Below are 17,947 nucleotides of genomic sequence, written 5' to 3'. Positions count from 1 at the left end.
ATTTGTTGACGGTTCCTAAGCACTCGCCTCAGCTCCAGCTGCACATTCGGAGCAGTGTGATTCGCTGCGCCCAAAATACGCATCTGATTGTTAAAAACGAGGTTGTAGTCACTTGGCAGTGTAAATATGAATATTTTGGCTGTGTATGATCTGCGTTTAGGAGTTATTGACCTCGGAAGTCTGAATCTGTGAATATGACGCTAACTTTACCGCACGTGGCTCCTCCCGCTTTCAGACTCGCGATCTGAGGCAGCAGCGAGACTCGTCATGACAACGCAGCGTCCTACATGTGTCATGCCGTTATTGACGATCGATTGACGAGTGATCAGTACTTTAAGGCGCTTTGGTTATACAATTGAACACGCATTTTTGTATCGCAAAAGCTGCGATACAAAAACACTTTTTTCTGACGAATGCATCGCATTTGAGAGAAATTGCGTCGCATTTTGCGATGCGATACCGCTTATTCTGAACCCTGCATATCATGTTCAAATTGTACATTTGAGCATTTTTGAAAATTTAATTTTTAAATAATCATTATCCTTTAAACATGCTTTTGAGCCTTTACTTTGGCATCTTTGGTTTTATTTAGAATTTAAAATAATCCAACAGAAAGCTTATGTTACTTTATCTGTGAGGGGTTCCCTCATCAGGATATTTGTTAGAACTCCATCTCCTGGCAGGAGAGGGAATTACAATAGAGCGAAACAAAAGCTAGCTTGCACCAACATGCTGATGTAAGAAAGCAGTTGTACTGGATGGGATTTGATGATTTATGGACTTAAAAACAGCACAGAAGATCTGAGCTCTAATGATGATGTCATAATTCATTTTTCTGAGACAACTTTGCTAAAAAGATTAACGAGACAAGTTTGAATGAAGCTAAACACAACTCCAGGTATGTATTTAATGTGGGAACAATGTTCTGAATAAAAATAAAGGCCGTGGCTGGAGAGCCACGGCGCGGTCAAATTGCTGCGCAGTTTCAGGGACCGTCGCATTTCCCTTATAGCCCGTTATAGCCTCATGGCTAACCCTAACCCTAACCCTAACCTTAACCCTAACCTTAACCCGGCGCGGTCTAAAACGGCGCTAAACCGCGGTCAAATAGCGGCGCAGTTTCAGGAGCCGCTGCCGGCACAAAAATAACATGGCTTTTTGGCGCGCGGCACTGCAAAAAGACAGACACTCCCAAAAATAAAAGCTAAACATTTTTTATATAACAAGTGTCCTTTAAAATCCAAGTAGCACTGACCCAACATGAGCAGGACTCTCCGCAGCTCGCCCTGTTTGGCCGAGAGGTACAGCTGTTTAGGGTGAAAGCGCAGCTTCTTGGGCCTGAGACCACAAAGAACCACATTAATCCTCAGTGATGTGCCCTGCTTAGAGTCAGTCAGGAGTAAAAGTGTGTGTTAAAACATACTTCTCATTGTCCAGAGCCACAAGGACGCTCTCCAGAGTCTCCCGTGGATGTCCGGGGTGAGCTATGGGCCCCTCTGTCCCACTGTGCACTGAGGAGCAGCGGGACAAGCCTGGGACCACCGAGTCCAGAGCCGAGCGAAGAGAGAGTGAGCTGTCTGCAGTACACAGCTCTGCCTCTGGGGGCAGTCGGGACACGCTGAAAAGGAAAAGAACATTTAAGACATGAACAGGCCCAATGTGAATGTGCCTTTAGCGTTCAGTGAGCTGAGGCCATTCTAGTTTGGGCGGGAGAGCTTGGCTCTACAGAAGTGGGCTGTCACTGGTACTTTCAGTGAAAGCACCAGTGAAAGACAGTTTACACATTTCAATCTTGTGCGATAAAGATGATTGTAAACTTGAAATATAAGCAAAGTGAATCATCGATTTAAGAATTAAAAGGGAATAAATGGTATAGATGCACAACATTTACTTAAATTAATTTAGGATTAGGGTTATATAATGATATTATAATAATTTGCACCTTAGCCCTACTCCGAGATCCTCCTGTGTGACTGAGCTTCTCACTCTCTCGCCCAGCCACTCTGCGGAGGGAACTCGACCGTTCATGTCTAAACAAGCATTGCTGCTTAGGAGTAAACAAATGGGGGAAAAAAATCATCATAAATAAACCGTGTGGATTTCTATCAACAAGTAAATCTGGGCCAAAAGAAGTATATTTTTCCTGATTTACATGAGAACACACAGAACCAAAGGGCTGTACCTGCCCGTGGTGGTGTCGGCGCGTCCCTCTGGACCACTGGGTGTAGGGGGGTTTTGCACCTGTACAGGGGGCACTGTGGACGTGGTGTCGGCCTTAGCAATGGTCACCTCCTTGGCCTTGCTGATCTCCTCTCCACAGTGAGGACAGAAGCTCTGGCCTTTGAGCACAGACGCACAGGCACGATGGAAGCGGTGAGAGATGCTCACATCCGGCTGGCACTCCATGAACGTGCCCTGAGGGAGAAGGACAGAGTGAACACTCTCCCATGAAGATGTTGTCCAGAACGATTCTGGACTTTCCCTCCCACCCGCGCCATAATAGACTGTTACTGCAGCAGATTCCTAGAATTTATTGCTGCTGTCACCTTCAAACTGCTCAACTCTGGGCTGTGAAATAAAAGTGATTTTCAGATTCTAAAAATGTGATGTCATGTGATGTCATACTCTCAGTGGGGGCAGAGGCAATTTTACCAATTAGTTACATGGCCTTTTATTTTTTTTAATCCAAAAAGATAAATTCAGAAATGTGGCGAACATTTCTGACATGGGACTCACAGCTCGACAGAAGTATCCACAGCCGGGGCAGCAGTGGTGCTTGACCATCCCCGAGCGGTGGTCTTCGCACAGCACCAGCAGCTGCACAGAGTTGGACGGCCGCATCATTTCCTGTTTGAGCACGGCGCCCTGGCAGCGGCTCAACTGTCCGTCTACGCTCTCTGTGGCCATGCACTTCCTGTCGGCCAGGATTAGGATCTCTCGGCTCTTTGGCGTCTCCATGCGGCAGCTGCACAGAGGGAGCTCCTGGGTCTCTTCTGCAGCCGGTCTCAGAGGGGCTAAAGAGAAGACGAGAAAAACGTGTTTGAACTTAGATTAATGCTAAGTACATTTGAATGTTACGATTGAATGATTATTCCTTGATTACTGTGACCAAGCAACCGTGAAATATTTCATTCTCATTGTCTACATTTGTGACCAGCCTTACAAAATCAAACTCTCTGAATGAATGAATGAATGAAAGTGAACTTGGTCATACTAATCATAAGGACATCCCTAGCTGTAACCAGACAGAACAGATTAGTTGCCTTGAGAGGTAGAAGAAACACAATACTGACCCTCAAATTAGTTTAAATAAGTAGATTTTTTGTAGTATGCAAGTTAGTAGAGGTACACTACTGTATGTAACTTTTCTGGTGCAAGGTCAACCACCTGCTTTTTTCTGAGAAAGAAATGCATTCTTACAGTTAGCAGGCTTGCCTATCCATAGCTCTGACCTGTGACTATTGCCTGGTAGCGTCACACGCTAGTCTCCATGGAGATGAAGTTACATTTTATCCTGGAAAGGTCATGCCAAAAAATATACGTCTCCATCAACACAAGCAGGTGACACACCAGAAACAACGGCCTTTTAAATCATACAACAATTATGATTTGACAAGTAATTACACCTGACAAGACGTTTATTTTGTTGAACGATTGTGTAGACTTTCATAAGTTCCATGCAATGTTTGTCTGAATTTTTGATGAATGGCACTTTTTGATGACATCAGAGGGATTCTGCTGTGGAACTCAGCAATACTTCCTGCAATTTTTTACTTTTATCTGTCAAATTTTCTTCACAAACTGCAACTTGATTGATGTGAAACTATGATAATTTACCGCAGGGACAATCTCAACAAAAGACAAAAACATGTGGACTTTTGGTATGTATTAAGTTAAGAGTTAATATATTAGAAGCTATGTAATAGTTTACTAGTCTCCTTCACTAGTCACATCACTACAGGGATCTTTTATTAATATTTGCCTTGAGAAAAAAAAAGTTACAGCTGTGTTCCAGCAGCAACAGCTTTGCTCAGCCAGTCAAAATATTAAATAAAAAATAATAATTGTGAGGCCAAAACTGTGAACTGAACCACACTATTTTTATATTACAAATGATGTCAAAAGCTTGTCTTTGTGTACATCTTTAGTTTTGTGGACATCTTTAGCATTTGATAATAATCTTAGAAGACCAAAAGAACCACACTGAAGTTCATTATTTGTTATGTATTGATAAGGAGCCTTCTCGATAAACAATGTACACATTAGTTCTTACACATTTTAAACATCTTAAATATTCTTACGACTGGTGTCCGTCTTGTCTGTTTTAGGAGGAGACTGTGGGGGAGTGCAGGGGCGAGGGGACGTCTGAGGGCTTTTCTGTGGACTGGCTTCTGCAGCGGTCTCCACACTGGGCTCTGCACAGTGTTCTGCACTGGACTCCACAGTGGGTTGGGGACTTCTTGATTGCTCTTTGTTGGTTTGGGGGCTTCTGGTTGGCTCATTGCTGGGTTGGGGGCTTCTGGTTGGCTCATTGCTGGGTTGGGGGCTTCTGGGTGGCGCGTTGCTGGGTTGGGGGCTTCTGGGTGGCGCGTTGCTGGGTTGGGGGCTTCTGAGTGGCTCGTTACAGGGTTTGGGGCTTCTGGGTGGCGCGTTACTGGGTTTGGGGCTTCTGGGTGGCTCGTTGCTGGGTTGGGGGCTTCTGGGTGGCTCGTTGTTTGGTTGGGGGCTTCTAGGTGGATCGTTGCTAGGTTGGGGGCTTTTAGGTGGATCGTTGCTTGGTTGGGGGCTACTGGGCGGCTCGTTGCCGTGTTGGGGGCTTTTGGATGGCTCGTTGATGGGTTGAGGGCTTCTCGGTTGAGGGGGTTCCCTAGGCTGAAACAGTTGTTTCTCCCCGAAGGATTGGCGCTGGACTGGAGCTTCAGAGTCTGAACACAACACAACACAATGAACGTTTCATTAAACAACTGCTATAAAGACATTGTGTGCTGTGGTGTTATTGGACAGGTCACCTTTAGCTTTTAGCCTCCTCTTTCGCTTCCTTGAAGGACGCAACCATGCTTTGTCCCCTTTAAGTTTCTGCTTCAACTTCTTCTTCAGACTGGATCCTGTGCTCTGAAGGACACACTAAAGTTATTTTGAGAGAATCATTAACATTAAATAATGTGAAACTATAAGCCGCTACTTTTTTCACACACTTTGAACATGTGGCCTATACAAAGATGTGGCTAATGCATACATTTTTACAGGCCAAAGGTCTCTAGAGGCGCTATTGGCAGGAAGTGCACACTGAATAAAGTCGGCTTCGGTGGAAGTGAAGGAGCAGAACCAGATGTGGGGGAAGGCAGACACAGATAAACCCAGAGAAATCAAGGACAGAGGGGGCAGTAGGGACTGCTCAGACATGTTCTGTTTGTTAAGCTTCAAAATGCTGCATGATTTATTACCATCCAAATCAGAAAAATTGGTCTGAGGAACTTAATTTAGACTCACTTAAATGCAAAGTTATACGTGAAGCACGGACATGCGAGACCGCGGTCAGCATTTTATAACCCGCCCCAACCCTCTGGAATAAAATGAGAATTTCTTGGCCCAACCTGACTCACAGGTCAAAAGACAGCCAGTGCATCATTATTGTGTACCATCTTTCTGTGTAAATACAGTGGTGGGAAAAAGAGCCCCTTTCCTGATTTCTTATATTTTTTTTGCAGGTTTGTCACACTCAAATGTTTCAGATCATCTAACAAATTTATTGATTAGTCAAAGACAACACAAAATGCAGTTTTAAATGAAGGTTTTTATTATGGCCATGGCTGCAGAGCCGCGGCGTGGTCAAATGGCCCAGCAGTTTCAGGAACCGCGGCACTGCAATATATTCTCATAGCTAACCCTAACCTTAACCCTAACCTTAACCCGGCGCGGCCGAAAACGGCGCGGTCAAATAGCGCAGCAGTTTCAGGAGCCGCGGCACAAAATAGCATGGCAGTTTCGGCCGCGCGGCTCTGTAGACACTCCCTTTTATTATCAAGAGAAAATCCAAACTTACATGGGCCTGTGTAAAAAAGTGGTTGTGTCACCCTTGGTAGCAAAAACTGCAATCAAGTATTTGCAAACTTGCATTGAGTTGATAACAGCGCCGTGGAGGAATTTTGACCCGCCTATCTTTGCAGAAATTTTCAAATTTAGCCACATTGGTTAGCATTAGCATTAGCATTTAGCATGAACAGCCTTTTTTAAGTCATGCCACAGTATCTCAATAGGATTCAGGTCAGGACTTTGATGAAGCCGCTCTAAAGTTTCATTTTTCATTCAGAGGTGGACTTGCTGCAGAACCCAAGTTAGCTTCAGCTTTAGGTCACAATGGCTGGAGATTCTCCTTCAGGATTTTTTTGTAGACAGCGGAATTCATGGTCCCATTTATCACAGCAACTCTTCCAGGTCCAGAAGCAGCAAAACAGCACCAGACATTGCACAGTGGTTTTTGTCTTGGAACTCTACCATGCAGGCCATTTTTGCCCAGTCATGAATGCTGACATTAACTGAAGTAAGTGAAGCCTGCAGTTCTTTGGATGTTTTTGTGGGGTCTTTTGTGACCTCTTGGATGAGTTCTCGCTCTTGGAGTAATTTTGGTCGGCCGGCCACTCCTGGGCCATTCGTGGATAGTGGCTCTCACTGTGGTTCGCTTGAGTCCCAAAGCTTTAGAAATGGCTTTATAACCTTTTCCAGACTGATATCGCTCATTTACTTTATTTCTCATTTGTTCCTGAATTTCATTGGAGTCTAGCTATTGAGGATCCTTTGGCCTACTTCACTTTCTAAGTGATTTCTTGATTGCGAAAAGGTGTGGAAGAAGAGAAGAGTGTGGCTAGAGACATCGAACTTGAGTGTGATTAACCAGTTATGATTTAACTGCATATTGTGCTTCCTTGTGTCGCCTTTGACTAATATAAAAAAAAAAAAAAACATGCAAAAAAACAAGGATGGGCAAACACACCACTCTTTCACACCACTGTATCTCATGTTACAATATGGACACCTGCTGACACAATAAGTACGATTCTTTTTCTTTGTAAATTCTGGTGTGGCTTATATTCAGGTGCACCCAATAGTCCGAATTGTAGAGTACAGTAAAAGCAGCATGTTTTGTACCAGGTCAGACTCTGTGCCTTCCTCCTCTCCATCCTCCTCAGCCGATTCCTCACTCTCCTGCTCCTCCCCTACCTGAAGAAAAGATCACATTTAAAGGCTTTCATACTATCAATCAATCTTCATTTATAAAGTGCTTTTCATACATAAAATATGAATCACATACACGTATGCACAGTCTAAAATGCATGAGCCTGAGTGCAGATGAACCAGTTGACACCATCAGAGGAGCCATCTGCACCAGGCAAAACCTTGCGACAGAATCTGGTTCATCCCAAGGACAAGATGCCCACATAAGCACAATGTAGTATTTTCCAATACACCGTAGTGAAGAAGGCTGTGCGTTCCAGAGGTGAAACTAAATAGCACACAAGACTGTATCAACACAGAAGGTATTGAATACTGGATTCACACCCGTGCGTGTAAACTGAGGAGGAGGTTGTAGGGGCTGGTTTTTGTAGATTAGTTTGTAGAATCTGTGTCTCTAGTTGTCTCAAGAGGAGCATTCTGGTCCCAGGGCCCATTAAAACATTCTATTTTCTGTTGCGTTTAAATCAAATAATTCTCAGCATGCATCTTGTATCTGACATTAATGCTGCCGTTAGCTTAATTTTAAGCATTGTTTAAATACAAACAAAAGGGCATCCTTAAGCAAAATAACTAATATTTCAGTCCGTTTTGTCGATTTATGTGATTAATAGTTTGATGCATGTCCTTTAGTCTGGAGGTCAGTCCAACTTAACATCAGCTCTAAAGTCCTGTTCACACCGCGGCGTCAAATTTGTGCCCGACGCAGAAGTTGGACGCCTGTACATTTGGTTACCCCCCACGAGACCGAAGGTTCGCTAGTCCGAAGGTTCACAAGTCCGAAGGTTTTAAAGGGTCACTAGTCCGAAGGTTCGCTAGTCCGAAGGTTCACTGGTCCGAAATTTCGCTAGTCCGAAGGTTCACTGGTCCGAAATTTCGCTAGTCCGAAGGTTCACTGGTCCGAAGGTTCACTGGTCCGAAGGTTCACTGGTCCGAAAGTTCCTCATAGGCTAAAGTGAAGGTGCATAGACGGCATCGGGATGTAGTCAGTCTGTAAAATGCGCACGAAGCACGAAGACACGCACTGGGGCTCGTCACGTTTAATGTACCAGCTGCTCACAGGAGGCACCGCAAGTTGTACTGTGTATATGAAAATAACAAGGGAACATCTCGAATCCTCCGCTTTATGCCCTCATTTGATCATAAGAAAAATGCGTGAACAGAATCCTCCGTTCTATGCCTTCATTTGATCATAAGAAATATGCGTGATCAGAATCCTCCACTCTATGCCTTCATTTGATCATAAGTATAGAAATGATATATGTATATATAGAAACACGTGATCCGATCACCGTAGGATTGGTGGTCAAAAAGGAAATTCAGCTGGCCAAGACGGGAGTGTCTACAGAGCCGCGGCGCGCGGCCGAAACTGCTGGGCTATTTGAGTTAATTCATTCATTAATAATACGATAAGGAGCTCAGGCTATGTACAGAAACAAGTCGGTTATGGAAAATATGTGAGTTTAATCATAAAAAGTGCATCAACACTAGAAAAGTCCAAAAAGTAGTGTGTGGCAAAGGGAGGCGAGGAGAGCCCGCTGTACAGACACACATCTTCGGACTCGTGAACCTTCGGACTAATGAACCTTCGGACTTGTGAACCTTAAAATGTCGGTGAAATTTTTAAAATTTCAGTGAAATTTTTAAAATGTTGGACTCGCGAACCTTCGGACTAATGAACCTTCGGACATGTGAACCTTAAAATTTCGGAATTTTCGGACTCGTGAACCTTCGGACCAGTAAACCTTTGGACTCGTGGGCAGCCACCGTACATTTGAAGAGACGCCCCGGGCGCGTGTTCTCGACGCCCTGGACTCACGTCCTTAAAATACACTCAACAGCAGACGTGCGGACCATGGCTTTGGTCCAAAAGCGAAGGCGATGGGCTCCGGGGCTTGTCTGGGACCCGCATGTATTTCAGAGCTGAGTAGAGTTTAGTCAATATCATTATTTGCTCCAAGAGCTGTGTCTTAAGGATTTTTTTTTGTCTTGCGGGTCTGTTTTGGGTCTTCTTCCGGGTTGTGCGTAGCACGTCACTGGAGCGTCATCTCTGATTGGCTGCTGCGGCGCATCTGCCGCAGAAAGTTGGACAAAGCCGACCGCTTTGGACGCCTCATACGCACGCCCAAAGCGCAGAGAGCGTCCGAAAACGCAGAAATTGCGCCGTGGAAAACGCAGGACGCGTTCGACGCACGTTTACATAGACTTTGAATGTAAACTGGACGCCGCGGTCTGTAACTCCCTTTATACATAGCGTCACGCTGACGTCGTCATCCAAGTCACTTGACCTAGTAACGAGGGCCGTTATTTTGTGGAGGGGGAAACAAAACCTTAACTACCGCGTGACATGCGGTTACGCAGAGCATTTGGAGACATCAGAAAAGCATCGTTATGAGCTGAAGATATCACACGACGGGCAAAAATTTCTTACAAGATACTCGAAGGTTCGTGGGCAAACAATCTTACAGGGTTAGGGCCAAATCTGGAATGGCCAGCCATTTATGAGAACCTGATCGTGTCTACACCAAAGAGCGTATGAGAAAAAAATAAGTCTTGATTCCTACATATTTTTCGAGGTTGGCATATAGTCATAAAAATATTTTCTTCTCAATCTTGAGTGTTGAAATTTGAAATGAGGTAGCATCATGAGCTAGTGTCACCAGAGAAAATAAATCTAGTTTGATAATAAACAATAATTATGCTAAGGCCTAAATGAACTAACCGTTATAGACCAACTAACCGTTATAAAATGATGACTGCAAACATAGGTCCACCTTGATTTTGGGCTCCATGTCTTGCCATCCTCGACTCGTTGGATCGCTTGTAGCCACTGAGTTCGTATTTGACCTTTTACTGCTGGTATCCTGTATAATAAAACCTTTTCTTCTTGCCAAGCATGATTTGAACATTCAAAAACCTTTTTGGCATCAATACTGTTTTAGTGTCTGTTATAGAATATAATCTGGCCTTTATGCCTTTTGACATTGTGGCCGCTTGGGTGCCTGGTCTCCCCTGGAGACTTCTGGTAGCATAGAACTGAACTTAAAAGTCTGGGACATCCTGTTTGGAAAAAAACTGCTCTAGTGTGAAACCAAAGCACAGCAAGAAATACGAATTGACCTAATGCAAGTGTCATCAACTGTCTCTTTCCTGGAGCCTCTATTATTTTCTTCTATTATTTTGTTCTCCTTGTGCCTGCGCCATTTGCCTTTCTGCCTGTATTGAGGTGGGTCATGTGACCACCTGACTGACCTGTAAGCTATTAGATGAACGCGAGTCCTTGAAGTGGGGGCTTGAGACTTGGGGCTTGAGACAGACACTTGGACCAAAGCAGAAGCAGACAGACGTGTGGACGTCGGCCCTCCACAAGAATGGCCGAGAGACAAGACAACTCGCTTTTTTGTTTAACTAAGAGATTTTTACCATAACATGGCCGAGATCGCAGCAAGCTTACTCTGTAGTCAAGGTGTTGTTTCCCCCTCGTTAAATGGCGAGGGGCATGTGACCTGGATGTTGTGACGTTGCGTGAAGCTATGGATATTGACCATATATTTTTTTTATATACAGGCTATAACCCAGAAAGTATTCAGACCCTTTTGAATTTTTCCCTCCGTTTCATTGCAGCCATTTGCTAAAATCAAAAGTTAATTTTATTTCTCTTTAATGTACACTCAGCATTTCTTAGCAACAGAAAAAAGCAGACATTTAAATTTTTTTGCAAATGTATTAAAAATGTACCTCTCTCACCAGGGCTCTTCTCCCATGATTGCTCGGTTTGGCTGGACGGCCAGGTCTAGGAAGAGTACTGGTCGTCCCAAACGTTTTCCATTTAAGGATTATAGAGGCCACAGTGCTCTTAGGAACCTTGAGTGCAGCAGAAATTCTTTTGTAACCATGGCCACATCTGTGCCTTGCCACAATTCTGTCTCTGAGCTCTTTGGGCAGTTCCTTTGACCTCATGATTCTTATTTGCTCTGATGTGCTCTGTGAGCTGTAAGCTCTTATACAGACAGGTGTGTGTGCCTTTCCTAATCAAGTCCAATCAGTTTTATCAAACACAGCCAAAGAAGAAGTAGAACTCAAGAGGATCAGAAGAAACGGACGACATGCGAGTTAAATATGAGTCACAGCCTAGTGTCTGAATACTTATGACGATGTGATATTTCAGTTTTTCTTTTTTAATCAATTTTCAAAATGTTCTACATTTCAGTTTATTTCTGTCAAGATGGCTTGTTGAGTGTACATTGATGATTAAAAAAAAAAGTTTTTTTTTTATTTTAGCAAATGGCTGCAATTAAACAGAGTGAAACATTTTATGGGGTCTGGTTACTCTCCATACCCACTGTTTGTATTAAAAAAGAAAACTAACCACTGATCTACAGCACGTCCTGAAAGTTTTCACTTTTTATGCATTTTTTACGTCACCGCTATAGAGTATTCTTACTAGTACAAGTACTGTAAGGCCGTAGTTATTTCATTACTTGGTTTACGGATCCGCCGCACTTAGATGATTGATTTCTACAATAGAAATAAAATAAATGACTTTTTTTTTAATTAGCTAGCGCCGACAACGCAAAATGGCATTAAATGAAATATAAAAGCGGTATTAAGTCAAAAGATAAGAGCGTGTGAAGCAATTTTTCCAGCGGGAGTCTGTGACGGAGCCGCTCCGTCCCTGTGCGCGGCACCTGAAGAACATGTGAAGCTGCGCGCGCCCGAATCCCTGTCTGCTGCGCGCAGCGCCAACTCCTTTATATGCAAAAGGCGTCAGTTCTACCAATGCAAAACATACTAAATCTACCGTTACACTCACCTCCCGTGGTGCGTTTTGTGCAAACCCGGAAGAAAAAATCTTTTGAAATTGAAATTGTATTTATATTTCGCCCGCCTGTTCAATACATTTAATTTAAAAATCCATAAACCAAGTAATAAAATAACTGCGGCCTAAGGTTATGAATGTCCTCCCACTTGTGAAAGAAGGGGGCATTCAAGGTTGATATTGATTAAAGAATTGTTTGATATCATATTTTAAGAGTAAATTGGGGCACTAGCCGTATATTCGGCATTAAACAACTCTATAATCAAATATCTAAATTAATTAATATATTAAAAATGTATTTGCTCATTGATCTGTTTGTGAGAACGTAACCGTGACATTGACTCCTTTTCTGGAAATGAATGAACACTTTACCAAATGTGGTTTATGAAGATTTATTGACCAAATGACTAAACAGATATATGAATATGGAATATGCAAATTAGTCAATAACAGATGGAAATGCTAGACATGATTGTTCTAGATCTACCTCGTTGTGTGTCAGAGTTAATTCTAAGATGATATTATCAGCCAGCCTGTGAAGTGCATTATACAAACGGAACCAGAAGCTGTGAGGAGATGGGCCTGTGTGTCCATGTTGCCTCCAGGGTTCACTCAGGGGTCACACTGCAGCTCAGTTCACACGCTGGCCAGAGCAGGGCTGCTCTGGAGTTCTAGGCTCTTACAGTGTCAGGCCAAAGAAGCACTGGAGTGGCTTCAGTGCTCTGCGTTCTCCTTGGCTCTGAGGCGTTCCTCAGAAAAAGGGGCCGTTGTACTGATTCACCGGTGAGGCTGGTCTGAAAAGACTGTCCTGGACTTGAAAAGTTGGTCCTTTGCTTGAGTTTGCATGATGCAGTCTCAATCCCGTTTAAAAACGGGCACAGAATTTTTATTTATGGGAGAGAAAAGTTAGCTTGTGGCTCTGGAATGTCTTTGTCCCGTAGCTTGCCCTCATGATGAGCCCTCATCTCCCAAGGACCGGTCTCATGGACCTTCCTGGTGGAACTCCCGATGGAAGACTGAATGGAACTGCCTTGTCTTCTTTCGCTCTCCGACTTTCCCTTTGCAGGGGTTTTTTGGCGCCATGGCTCTGGTTCAGCCAATCAGCATGCCCGCCGAGTCAGAGCTTGATAAGGGCAGAAGGTCTGGAATAATTCAGCCCTTTGTTAAGATAAGCTAGCCTTTATTTGTCCACACAATGGGGAAATTTTGATGTTGCAACGCAAGTAGATACAGAAGTAGGAGAACAGATGACTTATAGGAAGCTTTTTAAAAAAAAAAAAAAAAAAACACTCTTAATACAAAAACGCTTATAAACAAAACTCCTATAGACAGAACCTCTCATATTCTTAATAAGGAATAGAGAGAGAAAAAAAAAATGATAACGTAAGACAAAATAATTATAATAAATATAATAATATATATATATAATATAATGGCAAAGTAAACAGTCTTATTTACAGCAGTAATATGCACATGAATATGACATAATGTTTGGCTTTAACCTTAGGCCATATAGTTACAAAGGTAAAATTATCCACAAGACAAGTTATAAAACAGTTGAATGAACATGCAGAACACAATAACATTATGTACAGTAAATTCACTTGTGGACAAAGTCTGTAGCCAGATGATTGTTTACTAAAACTGCATAGTCTTTTTAGCGTTTTAGCTTTTGTCTTGGAGAGAAAATGACTCAGAGTTCATTTTAATCCAAAAGTAATTTGATGGAAAAGGTTATCCTGCTCCTGCAGAGATGCCATAAATCTCCAGATTTGTTAGTGTTGTTAGTGATAACGCATTAGCCCGCATTCCTGTCACCATGGCAACATGAAGAGGTCATCTGCATATCCTACACAACCTTATTCCAAAATTGATTAAATTCATTATTTTCCTATAAAAACAATGTGAAAGAAGGTTGTTTGAATTCTTTGCAAATTACAACAAAGGAAAAAAACAAATAAGCACTTTGTTGAGCTCCATCAGGTTGGATGGTGAGCGTCGGTTCACAGCCATTTTCAGATCTCTCCAGAGCTGTTCAATTGGGTTCACTTCTGGTCGCTGGGCCACTCAGGGACAATCACAGAGTTGTCATGGAGCCACTCTTTTGTTCTCCTGGCTCTATGCTTAGGGTCGTTGTCTTGTTAGAAGATGAACCTTCACCCCAGTCTGAGGTCCAGAGCGTTCTGGAGCAAGTTTTCATCAAGGATGTCTCTTCACACTGCTGCATTCATCTGTTGGTCCCGACTAGTCTTCCAGTTCCTACTGCTGAAAAACATCCCCACAGCATTATGCCTCACTGTAGGGATGGTACTGTCCAGGTGATGAGCGGTGTCCAGTTTCCTCCAGACATCACGCTCTCTATTCAAGTGAAATGTTCAATCTTTTGTTTCATCAGAAACAAAACTCTTGTTTCTCATGGTCTGAGAGTCCTTCAGGAGCCTTTTTACAAACTCCAGGCGGCTGCCATGTGCCTGCCATGTGCCACCCTACCACACAGGCTTGATTGATGGACAGTTGAAGAGATGGTTGTTCTTTTCCGCTTTCTCCTCTCTCCACAGAGACACTGTGGAGATCAGTCAGAGTGAAAATCGGGTTCTTGATCACAAATGTCCCTCTTCCCTGATTGCTCAGTTTGACCGGGCCCAGCTCTAGGAAGAGTCTTGGAAGTTCCAAACCTTTTCTATATGTGGATGATGGAGGCCACTGTGCACAGAGGAACCTTCAATGCTGCAGACATTTTCTGTCCCTTCCCCAGATCTGTTTCTGGGTACAATTGTCTACAGACAATTCCTTGGAATTTATGCCTTGGTTTGTGCTCTGCATCAAACTGCGTCAAAATGAAACTTAGGTCTCTTAATATGGCAATGCATACGTGGACAAACTACATCTAATAAGCTATCAATATTTTTCTCTTTAAACATACCGTTCTTTTTGGACTTTAAGCCGCTACTTTTTTCCTACACTTTGAACTGAGGCCCATACAACGGTGCGTCTAATTGATACATTTTTTTGCGTCTAATTGATAGATTTTTACTGGATAACGGCCACGTTTGCACTCTAGCTGTCGAAGAAGATGTCAGTGGACAGTGGTCACTGTCCAGGGGACATGATGTGTTCTCTCTATTTTGAGCTTCAAAACGCTGTGTGTTTCATTACAATACGACTCATATTCATGGAGAAATTAGTCCAATGAGGAAGTGAATCTAGACACAGCAAAACGCAAAGACACGAAGAGTGATACACGACGGTATGCAGTTTAGAACCTGTCGCATTGAAATGAGATTCAAAAGACAACCGGACCGTATATGTGCAATTTGCCTTTTTCTTTGTAAATTCCGTTGGAGCGGCTTTTATTCAGGTACAGCCAAAAAATTACGGTATATTTTAAGTTTGAAATTAAATATATAATATATATAAATCACAACATTTAACTGGTAATAAACAATTAAAGAGATCAGCGCAGAGAAAAAATGCGATCAACTGATTTTTTGTGTAATACTGAATACGTTTTTGGCAAAACATGATGTGCCATCATCACCATCCAGCCATTTACAGTTCTGTTACCTGCGTGGTGCATTCAGGCGCCTGTGTGGGTTCCTGGACATCTGAGACTCGTTCCACTGGGGGCTTCTGTTCCTCTTCAGACTCCTCCACCTCAGACTCCTCCTTGAACATGCGCTCAACCTTTTCACCATTAACGTTTGCTTGTTTGACCTGGCAACAGCATTAAAACATGACCCTGAAATGTCTCTTCTCACTATTATAGTAACAAGACCCAAATCCACAAGTGCCACGAAAATGTATATCAGTCACTACGTTTACACAGGTATACTCAATAATGTATTTATTTATTCTTCTGTGAAGCGTCTTTGAATATCCTAAGTACTAAATAAATAAAATGATGTAGTACTACTAGTAGTACTACTAGTAGTAGTAGTAGTACTAGTACTAGTACTAGTAGTACTAGTAGTAGTAGTACTAGTAGTAGTACTAGTAGTAGTAGTAGTAGTAGTAGTAGTAGTAGTAGTAGTAGTAGTAGTAGTAGTAGTAGTAGTAGTAGTAGTAGTAGTATATGCATTAGGTCTAGACCAGAGGTTTCCAACCTATGGCCCGGGTGCCAAATACGGCCCTAAGACTAATTTTGTTGGCCCTAAGGCTTCCCTACTACATTGGATCAATCAACAAAAAGTAGTAATTTTTACAGTAAACTTAGAAACATTCTGCTATAATACCTTAAATAACACATTCTGATGAGATACAAGACTTATTAAAAGGTGTCATCAAAACAAATACAACATTTCCAATTATTCACTTCATTTTCATGTCGTCTGTGGCCCTCTGCTTCATATATGCTCCAAAATGCAGCCCTCAGAGAAAAACTTTTGGACACCCCTGGTCGAGACTATTCCTTTTAGATCTGCAAATATGACTATGGTATGAAAGTAAAAACTACCGGCGCTTCAATGTGTATGTTTACTGCGGCCCACAAATATCTCGAGAAACACAGTTGTGCATGTTTGAATATCAAATGCTCAACGTAAATGAGCTGTTGCGTATCTACGTTTGCCAAAAGTGTAGTTCTATGTACAATAGCTGCTTTTATTAGCAAGTATAGCAACAAACTTTCAGTGCTAATGCTAAATTACTAGACGTCCCTGAAGATCCTTCATTCGCACCTAATCGGGTCTTTTAGCTGCTGTAGACTGGGACAAGCGGTGGTTTTGGTTTTGGGTTGTTTAGCACACTCTAATACAAACCTCAACGCTCTTGGCAGTGTCTTCTATCTTTTTGAACATCTCCAAAACCGATCTCTGCTTCAACACTTTGGATTTCTTCTTGGGGACGAGGCTGTAGGTTCCCATCCGCCGCTTCTTCTTACGGGACACAAGAGTGGGGCAGGGAACTGAAGGAACGCAACAAAGCATATACATGTGTGAAGTGAATCGTAGTACAAGTCACTTAATTATCCTGTAAGCACGACAAGTGCATGTGTTCCGAGATCTTCTGTTCAGTCTTCAATATCCTTATTATGCTCAACAACAACAAAATAACTATAACTCTGTTTCAATGTGGATTGTTTGCAAGACACGTAGAGGTTATTGCTTTGTCTGGAATGTTCCATGCACGTCATATCTATGGAAGGGCCCACTAGCACGGATTCATGATTGGTGCAGGACCAAGCACTGGATTTCCACTATGGAAATAGTAATTCAACCGTGAGAATCGTGTGAGGCTCATTCTGCTTTCTGACGAGAGTATCGTCTTGAGACCCAATACACTAAATGAAAACATACACAACTTGCCCACATGTCCGATGTTTTGGTAAGTCTGCGTTCACACTTCCACAAATCACTGTAGTGTTCTCGCTGGGCTGAGGTTGAAGGATGGCAGTGGGACAAACCGTGCGGGCGAGAGCGAAAAGTACTTAAAAAGTATGTGGCGCAAGCGAAAAGTACTACGGTGCTCGCTCGCACGGTGATCTTAAGATCGGCGTAGTACTTTTAAGATTCCCGTGCTATGTGGTTCTTTTCGCACGGTTATCTTAATACCTGCCGGTATCTTTTGAGCATGATGGTGACCAGCCGGAGCATGGCGGCATCTTTTGGGCGTGGTGGTGACCAGCCGAAGCATGCCAAAACCCCTCAGCGAGAACATTGCACTGCATCAAAATTGTGACTAAACTGGGAATAAGCTCGGAACTATATCTGTAATCAACCAGGACTAAACAAAGACAAGTACAGGACACCATAAAGACTTAATTTGAACTCAAACTGGGCATCAGCATTAAAACTGTTGTATTGAATTTGAACACGTTTACCTCATAACTGGGGACACAGAGAGGTCCCATAAATCAAAATCATACATGCCGTTCCGAGTGCTATACACAAACACAAATTA

At 42.8% G+C, this 17,947-nt stretch overlaps 1 protein-coding gene across 2 annotated transcripts in view; it reads right to left on the bottom strand.

Annotated features, from left to right (window-relative positions):
- LOC140367106 (histone-lysine N-methyltransferase EHMT1-like) overlaps nt 1–17,947 on the bottom strand; it is a 71,297-nt gene that overhangs the window by 11,563 nt on the left and 41,787 nt on the right. Inside the window, exons 5-13 of one of the 2 annotated variants that reach the window (XM_072453440.1) lie at nt 16,807–16,952; nt 15,614–15,763; nt 7,147–7,218; nt 5,010–5,112; nt 4,302–4,925; nt 2,737–3,014; nt 2,183–2,415; nt 1,424–1,618; nt 1,256–1,338 (exon numbers count right to left, since the gene is read on the bottom strand). In XM_072453440.1, the coding sequence (XP_072309541.1) occupies nt 1,256–1,338; nt 1,424–1,618; nt 2,183–2,415; nt 2,737–3,014; nt 4,302–4,925; nt 5,010–5,112; nt 7,147–7,218; nt 15,614–15,763; nt 16,807–16,952 (1,884 nt within the window). Of the gene's footprint in view, nt 1–1,255; nt 1,339–1,423; nt 1,619–2,182; nt 2,416–2,736; nt 3,015–4,301; nt 4,926–5,009; nt 5,113–7,146; nt 7,219–15,613; nt 15,764–16,806; nt 16,953–17,947 lie in introns of those variants that run through there. The other variant, XM_072453439.1, reaches the window with a different exon arrangement.

The sequence above is a fragment of the Eucyclogobius newberryi genome, unplaced genomic scaffold (assembly GCF_026437365.1).
Source record: "Eucyclogobius newberryi isolate DKJ021-1_F unplaced genomic scaffold, fEucNew1.0.hap1 SCAF_2, whole genome shotgun sequence".
Classification (NCBI taxonomy): domain Eukaryota; kingdom Metazoa; phylum Chordata; class Actinopteri; order Gobiiformes; family Gobiidae; genus Eucyclogobius; species Eucyclogobius newberryi.
The sequence above is the reverse complement of the archived record's forward strand: the minus strand, read 5'-3'. Positions and strand labels throughout refer to the sequence as shown.